This window comes from Chrysochloris asiatica, unplaced genomic scaffold (genome assembly GCF_000296735.1).
Source record: "Chrysochloris asiatica unplaced genomic scaffold, ChrAsi1.0 scaffold00028, whole genome shotgun sequence".
NCBI lineage: Eukaryota > Metazoa > Chordata > Mammalia > Afrosoricida > Chrysochloridae > Chrysochloris > Chrysochloris asiatica.
This window is the reverse complement of record NW_006408546.1, coordinates 1,477,594-1,492,281: the sequence shown is the minus strand read 5'-3', so window position 1 is coordinate 1,492,281 and position 14,688 is coordinate 1,477,594. Positions and strand designations below refer to the sequence as shown.

The 14,688-nt window shown below is 43.4% G+C and overlaps 1 protein-coding gene across 1 annotated transcript in view; it reads left to right on the top strand.

Moving 5' to 3' along the window:
* Nucleotides 1-11,980, top strand: part of GALNT15 (UDP-N-acetyl-alpha-D-galactosamine:polypeptide N-acetylgalactosaminyltransferase 15) — a 48,261-nt gene extending 36,281 nt beyond the window's left edge. The window contains exons 6-10 of the mRNA XM_006840004.1: nucleotides 935-1,129; nucleotides 3,861-3,992; nucleotides 4,528-4,632; nucleotides 8,514-8,657; nucleotides 11,834-11,980. Of these exons, the coding sequence (XP_006840067.1) occupies nucleotides 935-1,129; nucleotides 3,861-3,992; nucleotides 4,528-4,632; nucleotides 8,514-8,657; nucleotides 11,834-11,980 (723 nt within the window). The remainder of the gene's footprint in view (nucleotides 1-934; nucleotides 1,130-3,860; nucleotides 3,993-4,527; nucleotides 4,633-8,513; nucleotides 8,658-11,833) is intronic.
* The last annotated feature ends 2,708 nt before the right edge of the window (nucleotides 11,981-14,688 follow it).

Genomic DNA, 14,688 nt, shown 5'->3' with positions numbered 1-14,688 from the left:
AGCAGGAGACTTCACAAGCTTTTGGTAATTCCTTGAACACATCTCTGCCCCTGAGGAAGCATCCCTTGGGCGCTGGGGTGCTAACCCACATGGCCACCTCTCTCTAAGTGCTGAGATCTGTATGTTTCAAGAGAGACTCAATTCAGGTCATTGCTTAGAAACAGCCCCCTCACCTACAAGGCCTTCCCTGGACAACTAAGCCCAGCTCTTCTCGCCTTGTCACTTCCCTGCTCAGATCTTCCAGATCTGGAGATGATACTTTACCCTGAGGACTAAACTCTTTACCATTCTTTGCTTGTCATTTCTTACCATTTGCCAATCCCTCATAAATTCTTTCTACACACTATTTTTGAAGGTTGTTGTTGTTGTTGTTAGGTGCCATCGAGTCATTACTGACTCATAGTGACCCTATACACAACACAACAAAACACTGCCTGATCCTGGGCCAACCTCACAATTGTTGCTATGTTTGAGTCCACTAATGCTGCCACTATGCCAATCCATCTTATTGGGGGTCTCCCTCTTTTTCTCCAATCCTCCACCTCACCAAACATGATAGCCTTCTCCAGCGACTGGTCTCTCCTGACAATATGTCCAAAGCATGAAAGACGAAGTCTGGCCATCCTAACTTCCAAGGAGCACTCTGGCTGTATATCTTCCAACACAGATCTATCTGTTCTTTTGGTGGTCCGTGGTACTTTCAATATGGTGGTGATGGTTATGTGCTGTGGAGTTGGTTCCAACTCATAGCAACCCTGTACAGGGTTTCCAAGGCTGTAAATCTTTAAGGGAGCAGAAACCCTCATCTTTCTCCCCCAGAACAGCTGGCAGTTTCGAACTGCTGACTTTGTGGTTCGCAGCCGGATTCGTAACCACTACGCTACCAGAGCACCTTTCTATATAGAGAGGTGTTTATTTTCTCCCTTTGTGGCAGGCCTGGCTCTGTGGTGGCTCCGTTGAGATCATTCCCTGCTCTCGGGTAGGGCATGTCTACCGAAATCAGGATGCCCATTCCCTCCTGGACCAGGAGGCTACCCTGCGGAGCAAAGTTCGCATTGCAGAGACGTGGCTGGGGTCATTCAAAGAAACCTTCTACAGGCACAGCCCAGAGGCCCTCTACCTGAGCCAGGTAAGTAGACTGTCACAGGGGGGTTCTGTGACCATCACAGGGGGCTTCTATAACTACCACAGGTCACCAGTTGGAGGCCAGGCTGGAAGGTGCCTCTCCCTTCCACCTGGAGGGGAGAACAGAAAGTTCTGACTTAGGCTTCCCTTAAGTTATCCCCTCCTTGCAGTTCAAATGGCTTAGCAGTCTGATAGCATTGTCCCCTGCGTTTCCCAGCATCTCACAGGACATCACACGTAATCTCCACCTGGAACTCCCTACCATGGTCCCCTGAAAGGGATGTAACCCTTGCCACAGAGCAAAGGGCAGGGAGTTGGTTGGTGGTTGAGCACTGAACTGGTGTGTAGTGACACAATTCTCCTGGGCACAGTGCTAAAGCCTGTGACATTACCCAAGACATGAAATAATGTAGACTTAACAATATAATAAGGAGCTCCGGTAGTGTGGTGGTTATGAGTCGGGCTGCCAACCTGAAGTCTGGCAGTTCAAAACTACCAGCTGTTCAATGGGAGAAAGATGAGGCTTTCTGCTCCTGTAAAGATTTACAGCCTCAGAAACCCTGTGCTGGGTCACTACAAGTCTGAACCAATTCCACGGCACATAACTACCACAGGATAGACAACTCAGATGATGGGGAGGACAATGTACAAGAAAGGGGAGGGCAATGTACAAGAAGCGGGAGGTTGGCAGAAGAAAGATGAAGATAGGTGAAGACCCAGGAAGTTATGCAAATGCTAAAATAGAAGTAAACAGTGATATATACACAACATTGGAACAACAGACTTCTGTGTATAGACACAGTCTGAATGGGTATGGAAGAGTGGGATATACAAGTACTTATATGAGTTTGAAAGAGGATATTTGCACATGGATGACCTGGTGTGGTGCTGTGGGTTAATGAGCCAGACTGCAAAGCTGTTTGAACTTCAAGGTCGGCGGTTCAAGCTCACCAGTTGCTCCTCGGAAACCCTATACAGGGTCACTATGGGTCAGAACTGACTCGATGATACTTAACAACAACAACAACCATAACAGGGAGGAAGTGAGATAACTGTTGTCCATGGAGGGCATTGCAATGTCTGAGATGAAACAAAGTGTACTATTTCTTGAATGTAAAACTGATGATTTGCTCTGTAAACCTTCAAATAGGCTCAACTAGAACTCGGTACGTAGGCTGAAGTCAGTCTAAAAGCAAAACCAGGTAATTTATTTACAAAACTTCAACCTTCTCATCGTAGCAGTCTGTATGGTTAGAAGTGCCATGACTATATAATTGGCGCCAGATAATAACAGAAATTGGGAACTGGAGTGATACTGACATTTTAGAGCCTCACTGATCTGCTTTTAAGGAAATTCAATTTGCTTGCCTAGTTGCTGACTGGGGAATTTTTTAAGTGCTTGTATGTGTTTAGCTAAATTCTTCATTTTATTAACTAGGAAACTGATAATCCATGAGAGAGTGAGTTGCTAAAGAAAAGTAGGAAAAGAACTAGAACTAGAATTGCAGCTACAAGCAGGTGCAGTCTTAGAGTTTGTTTTCTGCCTCCCAGCCTCCTGGCGTCTGAAAACACTAATCCTCAAATATGGATACCATCCTTTCTGGGAATAGCTGATGTTCTTGTGAGGCAGCTCTCTTCTGTGGTTTTGTGTGGCTTTGGGGTAGGCAGGGCTACGCTTGATATATGTTAAGTGCCATCGAGTCGGTTCTGACCCATAGTGACCCTGTATAGGGTTTCCAAGGGGCGACTGGTGAGTTTGAACCACCGACCTTGTAGCTCAAATGACTTTGCAGTCTGACGCATTAACCCACAGCACCCTATATTTCAAGGACATATAAACACTGGCAGAGTCCTGGTGTGATGCTGTAGTTAATGCGCTGGACTGCAAAGTCAGTTGGAACTGCAAGGTTGGCAGTTCAAGCTCATCAGCCGCTTCTCAGAAATCCTATACAGGGCCGCTATGGGTCAATGGCACTTAATAACAACATTATAAGCACTGGACTGCTAACCACAAGTTGCTCTGAAAAAGATGAGGTTGTCTGCTCCCGTAAAATTTTACAGTCTCAGAAACCCTAAATATATGCTATGGCATTGGGTTTGGTTTTTTGGTTATGTTTCTGCCTCCATGTGGCCTATCATGGTTCTGCACCACACCAACTAGGTACAATGGTCGTGGTGGCGGTGGTGTGCCAAGGAGTCGGTCCTGACTTATAGCAACTCTGTATAGGGTTTCCGAGGCTGTAAATCTTTCTGGGAGTAGAGAGCTTCATCTTTCTCCCATGGAGTGACTGGTAGATTCAAACTGCTGGCCTTTTGGTTAGCAGCCCAATTCATAATCCACTACGCTATCAGGGCTCTTTATGAGCTGCAATGACTCACCATTTTGCCAGCTTCCACGGGAAAGTTAGCATAGCAAGAATATCATGGTCTTTGTAGACTGAAGGTTTCAGGGGTTGGAGGAGGGGGCTGAAACCACAAAGCAAGTGACCACCAGTCTCGCTGGTTCCACAACTCTAAGAAAGACCCATCTTTGCCTGCCCCTTCCAAACTCTTTTCTCCCAACACATGAGCTCCCCAGTCTGCAGCCCTGAGAACATGTGGGTCTTAGCCCCCTCACTCGGTCCTACTCCTTTAGCTTTTTCCCAGTCACCTGTCTCCATCTCCTCAGCCACAACATGAATTCTGGAGGAAAACAAGCTTTTCCATTTCACTGCCTGTGTCTTTCTCCTCCAAAGGCTAAGAAGCCAGACTGCACGGAACGCCTCCAGCTGCAAAGGAGACTGGGGTGTCGGATGTTTCACTGGTTCCTGGCCAATGTCTACCCAGAGTTGTACCCATTGGAACCCAGGGCCAAATTCTCTGGAAAGGCAAGGCACAACCTAGGGTAGAAGTGGAAGAGAAGGCAGGCTGGAATGGGTCGGGGGAGTGGGGTGGGGAAGCTTCCTAAGAAAGAAGCAGGATTTTCAGATTGGGTTCTAGTTCCCATGTTCTGCCATTAACCCTGGGCAACCAATAACAAGTTCAGAGGGCCCTGAGGGCTTTGAGACCACTGCTCCTGTAAAGATTTACAGCATCGGAAACCCTGTACAGGGTCGCTATGAGTCGGAACCAACTCCACGGCACCTAACAACAACAACACCATGCCTCCAGCCAGCCCCAGAGGGGTTGACGAGATGGCCCTCTTACCTATCCCAGAGCCTAGAAGGAGGACAGTGTGGTCTGCTTCCTTCAGGAGACCTGTCCCTTATAGTATGTGGTTTCAAATGGACTCCAGTTGTTTTTAAGGCCAGAGCATGGCACCTTGAGGTGCACTTCAGAGAGTGAGGAAAAAAACGATTGGCTGATGGAGGATTCTTTACAATGGAGGTCAGGATTGACTTCTGTGTGGATGTCTGCTTTCAGCTCCACAGCACTGGACTTGGCTTCTGTGCAGACTGCCTGGCAGAAGGGGACACCCTGGGCTGTCCCATGACTCTAGTTCCTTGCAGTGACAGCCGGCAGCAACAGGTAAGGTTCATGGAAAGCCAAGAAGTAGGTGACATTTTTCTGGGATGGTCTTCACTTCTCTTTGGGGCATCTCCTTTCACTTCCATGTCCCTTGAATGTCAGTGGGCAGTCCCCTACTGTGATGACGGACCTTTTCCATCACAGCTCTGCCCACCCATCCCCCTGCTGTAAGCACAAATATAGACCATCATCAGAGAACAAAAACATCCTGGTTAGAAGAAAATTGAGAGGCTATTTAGCTAAACTTTTCATTTGACAGATGAAGAAACTGAGATTTACAGAGTGATTAGCCCAGGGGCTATAAAACTGAGCTGCCTCCAGATTTCAGTCAGGTGAAGAAATGAGCAAAGCCAGCTGGGTGGAGGCTGTTGTGACATGAGGAGTGCATGTCCCATGGAAAAGGACATAGTTGAACCCTCCTCCTGGACTTAAACAGATTTTTTCTTGTCTTGCATATAAGGGAACCCAGAATCATGAAATCATCTAAAATTTTGAAAGAGACTGGACATCCAGAGTTTATGGAAAAGCTCTGTACTTAAATTTTTAAAATATAAGGCAGAGACAGAAAACCAACCAACCAACCTGTGTGCAGGCAAATTTTCATTAGGGACCATCTGGAAACCTCTGGAGCAGCCCAAGATCATCAGCCAACTAGAACCAGTGTCCCACTCTAGTGAGTCACCAGAATGGGAGTTCTGAGCACAGAAGCAGAGAGAGGAAGCAGGGGGAACTCAGAAAATGTGCCCCATTGCAGATGTGCTCAAACCCAAGACTGGTGACACACTCTGAGACTCAAGTCCTCTGACACTGAACCCTGCCCAAGTCTGTGTGTGTGTCTTTCAGATATTTAATGTAGGTCTACACTTTGTCCCAGGAGTCCTGGTGTGGCGATGTGGGTTAATGCGCCAGACTGCAAAGCTGTTTGAACTGCAAGGTTGGCGGTTCAAGCTCACTAGTCACTCCTCAGAAACCCTATACAGGGTCATTATGGGTCGGGATTGACTCGACGGCACTTAACACCACCAACAACACTTTGTCCCAGAGGGGTGTCTTTAAAGGCTCCCTGGTGTGTGTGTGTGTGTTGTGCGTGTATGCTGTGTGCTTGTTTGTACTGTGTGAGTGAAATGGGAAGGAAGATTGGATTTGGGACAGACAGGCTTCAAAGTCTGTCTCTAAGCCACAGAATTAACATAAAAATTAGTTTCTACTCCACTTGCCAGAGGAGGTCTTATCCCCAGATGAAGTCATCTGCACCATGGTTCAGATCCTTTCTGGTGCCCAAAGCTCTTTAGTTTATGAAATACCTTCCACAGGGAGGAAGTCTTTTACTGCACAGTGAGAAAGAAAGCAGTAAGTACAAGGCCCTAGGAGAAGGGAGAAACAACACAAAGCTCGACTAGGCCACTTGGGATGCCAGGGAGCTTCACCCTAGAATTAAGGGCTCTAATGACTACATGGGGGTGGGAACAAAAGACAGCACTGAAGACCAACCCTCAAATTTCCCTGAGGCCCCACCATGCAGTATGACTGAGGCCCTCAGTATCCAGCAAGCAGGAGTCTGCCCTAGTGACACAAAAGCTTATGGTCCATAGGGCAACCAGAAAGAGATGCCCAATGTGGATAGCAGGCACGTCCTCTCCATAGGGAGAGGCCCCTCCGTGGACTAGAGGCCCTGTCCATTAATATACATGGCAAACTCAGGACAGATCACTTGACATCCATGCTGCTTTGAGAAATCCAGGTGGTGTCTTGTTAAAAATCCAGCCCTAGGAAAGATAATCCTTGATTTTACAATCTAGGATTGTCTGTTGTTGTTGTTGTTAAGTGCCATCGAGTCAGTTCCGACCAATAGCAACTCTGTATAGGGTTCCTAGCAGTGACTGGTAAGCTTGAACTGCCAATCTTGAGGTTCAAACCAACTTTGCAGTCCAGCGCATTACCCCATAACACCATACCAGGACTCCAAGGCTTGTCTATTCCCTGGCAATTGTTCGTAATTCTTTAGGAAATATTTTTGATTGCCCCATGGGGGACAGAATCAACTCCTCATCCCAATTTGTCTCAGATCTTGAGGCTGATGATATCACATATGCACCAAAAGATCTTGGGCAGGTTTCCTAACCTGAGTGCTGGTTTCATCACTGTAACTGGAGATAATGTAGCCCTCCTTCATACAAACAAATGTTAGGGTGTTTGCTTTGAGACTATTAGCAAGAACTTCTAGTTATAGCAATATTGTGAACTAGACAAGCTGAAAGCTTACCCTTAAAAACACCTAGATGTGTGAGATAAAAAGTAAGCAACACACTCATCTATGCATAAGTAACTGAGTTTTTAAGACATAAGGGAAATTTCCAGGGACTCAAAATCAAGGAGCCTCTGAAAATAAAGTCCTAAGTTCCTGGACCAAGCTGCCCCATCAGGGCCGAGGGAATGGTGAATGTCAGTCTCAGGAACTTAGGGGTATTGGCTGCACACAGAGATAAGTGATAAAAACCCATGACAGGTGAGAAGTTGGAAATGAGATTCCTATGTAACTGAGGAACTTCAAAAGGTAATCTATTCATGAAAAATTTGGCCCAAAAAAATCACTACTGTCACATAGATGACAAGGAAGCTTATCTGTCTCAACAGCAGATGTGAGTAGTCCTTTGACAAAAACTACTCACCTCTGAGACTTTTTCTTTTTTTTAAATTTAAAGACAGTTTAAATTTTCTCATGTACCAAAAGTAGTTTAGAAGTTGGTTGTTTTGGGGTTGGTTAATTCAGCAACTCAGCAATGTCAGGTTATGTGGGAAGGGGGAGGTCAATTTCTCCAGAATAGTTTTAGCTTTCTCCTCATGGTTGCAAAACAGCTGCCACAGCTCCATTTTCACCAGACAACTTAGCTTCCAAGGGAGGATGAATGAGAGGTATAAGGGATCTCTTTGGATGTATCAATTTTATTTTCACTTATGAAAGAAGAAAATATGTTCCAGCCGCTCTAAAATACCAGTAGGCCTTCACCCCTGAGAAATGTTAATCACAAGTGTATATCTTATGTGAATTTAGGGTTCAAATTTATACTAACTTTGTGGTATGGGAATCCTCAAACAAGACCATCTACATAATTTACAAAGTCTAACACAAAGTGAAAATGCAGGGCCACCTATTTAACAATTATTAAGAATTTAAAGACAGCAATAAAAGGGAATTGAATCAAGTGTATTAAACCAAGAACATAAAACCTTTATAAGCAACAGTCCCTATGTGACTCCTCAGGATGCATGCCCACGAAGTCAGTCTTGTCTCCAAGCCATAAAATTATCATTAAAATTAGTTCTAAGCTGTACTTGGGAGACATGAACACAAAATGGTTTTATCAGGACATATCCTCCAACCAGGGTATACAGGCTTGACATTTAAAGCCCCTCTGCAAATAGACTCACAATTCAATGCCATAAAACACAGGAGGGAAGAATAATCATGAGTGAGAGTCAGGAGATAAAAAAACAAGAAAATTAGTTACACAGGGAGGCCAGTTTTCTCTGGAAAGAGATCAACTTGGACCTCAGAGAAGTTTCTCATCTGCCCTTTCAACAGTGCACTCATGAAACACATGCCGTTCTTTATGGCCTCACCTACAATACAGCCAATAGGATAAAGGGGGAACATAGCAGAATGGACTAATATGTGAGCACAGCAGGAATGAGAACATTTCATCAGTAAGGGCTAGTCTAGCAGCATGTCCGTGGACTTGACCCAGAGGCACGGTCTTGCTTCCTCCAGTAGAATCTGAACACTGCCCCTGGGCCTCGCTCTATCTCATCACTCTCCTCTCCTCTCTAGTTTTAGAAGGGCCTTTCTCTAGCTGTACTGACAAATATTCCCTCTGTGCCAGCACCTGCAGCACACCAGCAGGAAGGAGATACACTTTGGCAGCCCACAGTACCTGTGTTTTGATGTCCATGATGAGCAGGTGATTCTACAGAACTGCACTAAGGAAGGTCCTGTCATCCAGCAGCAGCACTGGGATTTCCAGGAGGTAAGTCAGTGGTTCAGGAGGTGGACAGAACTTCTGGTCAGTGCTATATCCTTGGTGCTTCTTAACCAAGGGGGCAGCTTCTATCATACAGGCCTCTGTTGTCAAACTGGGGAAGCTTCATTGTTGTTGTTGTCAGGTGCCATCGAGTTGAAACCGACTCATAGCGACCCCATGCACAGCAGAATGAAACAATGTCCGATCCTGGGCCAACCTCACTAGCACTGCCACACTTGAGTCCATCAATGATGCCACCTGGCTGATCCATCTCGTTGGGGGTCTTCCTCTTTTTCTCTGACCCTCCACCTTACCCAATATGACATCCTTCTCCAGTGACTGTTCTCTCCGGACAATGTGTCCAAAGTATGAGAGACGAAGCCTAGCCACCGTGGCCTCCAAGGAGCATTCTGGTTGTACTTCTTCCAAAACAGATCTATTGGTTTTTTGGCAGTCCATGGCACTTTCAGTATTCTCCTCCAACACCACAACTCATAGGCATCAATTCTTCTACGATCTTCCTTATTCACTGTCCAGCTTTCACATCCATATGAGGTTATTGAAAATACCATGGCCTGGGTCAGGCGCACCTTAGTCCTCAAGCTGACATCTCTGCTCTTCAATACTTTAAAAAGTTCCTGTGCAGCAGATTTGCCCAATGCAATACGTCGTCTGATCTCTTGACCGCTGCTTCCGCGAGTGTTGGCAGTTGATCCAAGAAGAATGAAGTCTCTTCTCCATTGATAAGAATGCTGTTTATTGGTCCAGTGGTGAGGATTTTTTTCTTAACATTGAGATGTAATCCATATCGAAGGCTGTGCTCTGTGATCTTCATTAAGTATATGTTTCAAGTCCTCTTCACTTTCAGCAAGCAAGGTTGTATCATCAACATATTACAGGTTGTCAATGAGTCTTCCACCAACCCTGACGCCACAGTTTTCTTCATAGAACCCAGCTTCTCGTATTATTTGCTCAGCATACATATTGAACAAGAATGGTGAAAGCACACAACCCTGTCACACACCTTTCCCAATTTCAAAACATTCAGTGTTCCCATGCTCTGTTCGAACAACTGCTTCGTGGTCCAGGTACAGATTTCTCAGAAGTACAATTAAGTGTTCTGGAATACTCATACTTCTCAATGTTGTCCATAGTTTGTCATGATCCACACAATCGAAAGCCTTCGCGTAGAGAAGGCCAAAATAGCACTTGTTTTCTTTTCATGCAAATTCCACTGTGAGCATTTTATCATTTTAGTAAGACTTGCATTATTCCTGGTACTTTTGAGAGTGGAACTCTTGATCATTTCCAAGGGTTATATATCATTAAAGAGGAAGTGTTGTTGTTGTTGTTAAGTGCTGTAGAGTCAGTTCCAACCCATAGCAACCCTGTATAGGGTTTCCGAGGAGCAGCTACTGAGTTTGCACTGCAGACCTTGAAGCTCAAACCAACTTTGCAGTCTAGTGCATTAACCTACAGTGCCACCCCAAGAAATAGTGGATAATAAAGTACTTAGAATCCCAGACACAGAACTGGGACAGGAAGGTAGCAGTGTCAGCAATAAGTGCCCATATGCAGTTTTTCTCCATTTTAAATGCTTTTTGAAATGATATAGGGTGTAAATATACAAAATACATATATCAGTTTTTATTTCTTCAACTTCTCATAAGCAGTAGCTAATTGATAACTTCAGCAGAATCACAGCAGGCAATTCAGAAAAAAAGCTCTTGGGGCTCTAATGACAAGTATACTCAGGATTTAGGAAGCCCACACATGCTCAGAGAAGTCTTGAAGCCAAGTTAAGCTCTCTAGTAAGACATAAAGAATCATTCTCAATAACTCCTGTGAACAAGACATGTTTCAGAAACAGCATTTAAAAATCACAAGTAAAAGATTAGTAACAACCATCATATTTCAGGCATTTTTTAAAAAGCTTTAAAATGATATTGGTGGTGGTGGTTATGTGCCATGGAGTTGGTTCCGACTCATAGCTACGCTGTATAGGGTTTCTGAGAGTGTAAATCTTTACGGAAGCAGAAATAAATCTCATCTTTCTCCCACGGAACCACCGGTAGTTTCAAACTGTTGACCATGAGGTTAGCAACCCAACTCATAACCACTATGCTATCAGGGCTCCTTTTAAACTGATACTATCAAAAATCAAATACTCCTGTCAGGAAGGGAGAATCAAGTCAATATGTGGTGGGTTTTGAGAAGGTAATGGCCATAGTCCCTCAGACATGGCTGGCTTAGCTCTTCAGTGAATCTTTGAAAGCTTGCTTTCTACCTGCTGCAATCCTGGTGTCGTGCTACAGGATAATGCACTAGAACAAAAGTTGTTTTGAACCACACGGTTCACACTCACCAGCCACTCCTGAGAAACCCTGTATAGGCCCTATGAGTTGGAACTGACTCAGTGACATTTAACAACAATTATACCTGGTGGCAGCAATACTGAGTTACAGGTTGAACTAAACCCCAAAGCTAATCCCATTGCTGCAGAGTCGATTCCGACTCATAGTGACCACCCTATAGGACAAAGTGAAACTATTCCATAGGATTTCCAAGGCTGGAATCTTTACATAAGCTGACTGCCTCATCTTTCTCCCATGAAGCAGCTGGTGGGTTCAAACCAATGGTCTTTCAGTTGACAGCCGAGAGCTTAACCACTGTGTAACCAGGGCGGATAAAATCCTTTTGAAATCAGAAATTTTCAGTACAGTGATCATAATGAATGTCACAAGTACAGCATAAAGAGTGAACATGATTTATACAGGGACCTCAACTAATCAGAACTCTCTAAGGTATAGCACATCTATGCAACCACAATAATAAAATAAGGATAATGACCCCAAAGCTCTGAATTACAGCCACATTTTGTTGTTAAGTGCCATTTGAATTGGTTCTGACTCGTAGCAACACTGAATAGGGTTTTCCAGGAGTGGCTGATGGGATTGAATCGCCAACCTTGAGGTCTAGAGCGGCCCAGTACTTTATCCTACAGCACCACACCAGAACTCCTTTCAGATTTTAAGACTTAATAAGCTATTTCAGGGTAACCAAAATACTGCAGCTCCTTTGCATATCAGTTCACACTACTTTTATGATTCTCTTAATATTTAGTACAAACCTTAGAAATGCCTTTCTTTGCTGACTATGGGGGACTGGTTTCTGTTTTTCAGAATGGAATGATTGTTCATATCCTTTCTGGACAATGCATTGAAGCTGTGGTGCAGGAAAACAATAAAGCCTTGTATTTGCGCCCATGTGATGGAAAAGCCAGTCAGCTGTGGCGATATGACCAAATCAATGCTGTGGATGAACGATGAATGCCACTGTCAGAAGGAAAAGAGAATATTGGCCATTAAAGTGCAGCTCCAAGGGGACTAAAAAGCCTGGATGTTTTATGAAGTAGACCTATTTGCATTTATATTTTATATTCTTTCTGATAGGAAAGAATATAAAGCATCTCTCCATCTTGCATCTCATTTTTTTGACAGCTGGCTATTTGAAAAGGAAAAAAAATTAATAATGATCTCATTGTCTTCATCATTGGAAGATAACCACTGCAAAGTACAGATGTTTCTTCTTCTTTTTTTTTTTTTCCTTTGAATGCTTCACAATTTCTTTTACTTTTGACTAGAGAAAGAAGTCTCGATATTTCTAGCAACACTTCTAGGACACATAGATCCAATGGGTTACATTTTTTTGTCTTTAAATGGGCTTACCTTGGAATGTCTGTGTGGCTAGCTGTGGAAATGAAGAGTGTGGAGAGTGTCTAGTGACCTGACATCCCAAATACTTTGGATTAGACTTGTTATTATGAATTTCATGTTCATTGATAGAACAAGAAATGCTCAGAAGAATGAGTATGTCAGAGCAAAGAAGGAAGATCCAATTATCCACCTCAGCCTAGCAGTTGAAAAGAGGCTATAGACTTTGAGAGAAGGTGGCTTCACATTTATGAGAATTCCCTCAACTTTCTACCTCTGTTCCCCCTGTCTTAACCTTTCTCGAGCTTACCTACCATAACCAATGCCCTTGCAGTGGATTTCTCTTTAATCCTTGGTGTTGAAAGAATCAGCCAAGACAGAGCACGCCCATTAGCAAAAAGCATTACAGTTTAGAAACTCTCCTAATTCCCTGTCACAGGGTTTGCATTTACTGGACCTTTGCATAGTGACAAACCTCCCTGACAAGCAAATTACAGAGTTTAAGCTACAATTCTTATAAGGGGAAACAGAGTTGAATATAAATGCCCATGAAATGGTAATAAGGCCATCCCTGAGCCCATCGGAGTTGTCTGGGACCACCAAATGTGTTGACAGGTTGAATGTTCACAAGTGTGGGGAGAAAAGGCCATATTGCTTGGTGAGTCTGGCATCTCAACCAGAATAGGACCAATGCTAAGAAGAGCTGAATGGCTCCTTGCTATAAACCTTGCCTACCTAGTTCATTCATTAAGAGTTGCTGAGTGGGGTTGATTCTACTCTTAGGAAGATGTCATTCATGCCCACTTAGTTCACTTGCCACATGGTAAGCTTAGAAACCTCCCCTTCAACAATGCTGATCTTCTTTGGCTGTTTCAGAACACAGTGTATTTCAAATGAGAAAAACTACATAGAAAATATGGTTTTCCAAACAATATCTACCAGGGTTATATACGTATTCCTTTGCTACTTTCTTAAGTCAGTGTAGTTCTCCTTTCTCAGAATGCATTCATTCTAGACCTGTGCTGTCCAGTATGGAAGCCACCTGCCACATGCAACTATACAAATTCATTGAAATTAAAGAAAATATACTGACTACATTTCATGTGTTCAGTAGCCACTGTATTGGCTACTTTATTGAGCAGTGCAGATACAGAATATTCCTATCATGACAAACAGTTTTATGATTTAGATAGATGTGTCATCCCATCTAGGCAAGAGATTTTATGCTCTGTTTTCCTTCATCAGACCTGTCTATATTTAAAGCAAATTCCCATTGTATTCTGAAGCTGAACTAAAGCTAAAAATTCTCAGATGACAACCTTGTAAAGGGTATTAATAGTTGAAGAATAAGCATTAAATAGTAAGACCTTTATTTTTTTAAATGAATTTTATTGCTGGCATTGTGGGTGTTTGATTTTGCTGGGATAAATTAATATAATTAAATAAAAGGCGGAATTCAATTGTGTAAGTTGTGTTTGACAGTAATTAACAAAAAGACCCAGATGGCTTATTGCTTAATTGGTTGAACAAAGCAAGAATGTGGTATTTCTTGCTTCCTTAACCATCCCCATGATTTATTACTTTATTACAGAAATGGTTGTCAACTTGGTCCCTGGCTGGTACTTACAGACCTTTAATTTAAACAAAACAGATGTCTCCATTTAGTTCTAAAAGAATTCAACCTTCTCATCTTAGTAAAACCCAAGTATTCAAATTCCCTCCTTTTCTATGGATTCAGCTTTAATTTCATATACAATTACAAACTTAAAACTAGAGAAATTTGGCAGTTGGAGTCCTGATTCCCATGAATTTGATCTTCATTGCCCATCTGACTTTTATGACTGGACTTTATTTTTTATTTTCTAAGATTGAATTTCATCATCACCAACTCAATGAAATCTCTCTGGGGAAAATGGAGAGAAATGTTCAGCCAGCAGTTGACGCTTCAACATTTGTTATGTTGTTTCACAACAGCAAAACAGATGACATCCCCAGAAAGGACCTGATCTATTTTCTCCTTTGTCCCATTGCTACAGATCACACTGGCCAATTCAGAATTCCATATGCATCAAAAAGTCATCCAGATACATGATGAGGGTACATCTCTGCACCAGAACGTAATGTCATTAGAAGTCATATTATTGTGCTCACCTTGTTGTTGTTGTTAAGTGCCCTCAAGTCTGACTTGATCCACAGCGCCCCTGTATAGGGTTTCCAAGGAGCGGTTGGTGAACTTGAACCACCAACCTTGCAGTTCAAACGGACCTTGCAGTGCAGTGCATTAGCTCATAATGCCACACCAGGACTCCTTAAGGGGGTTCTGT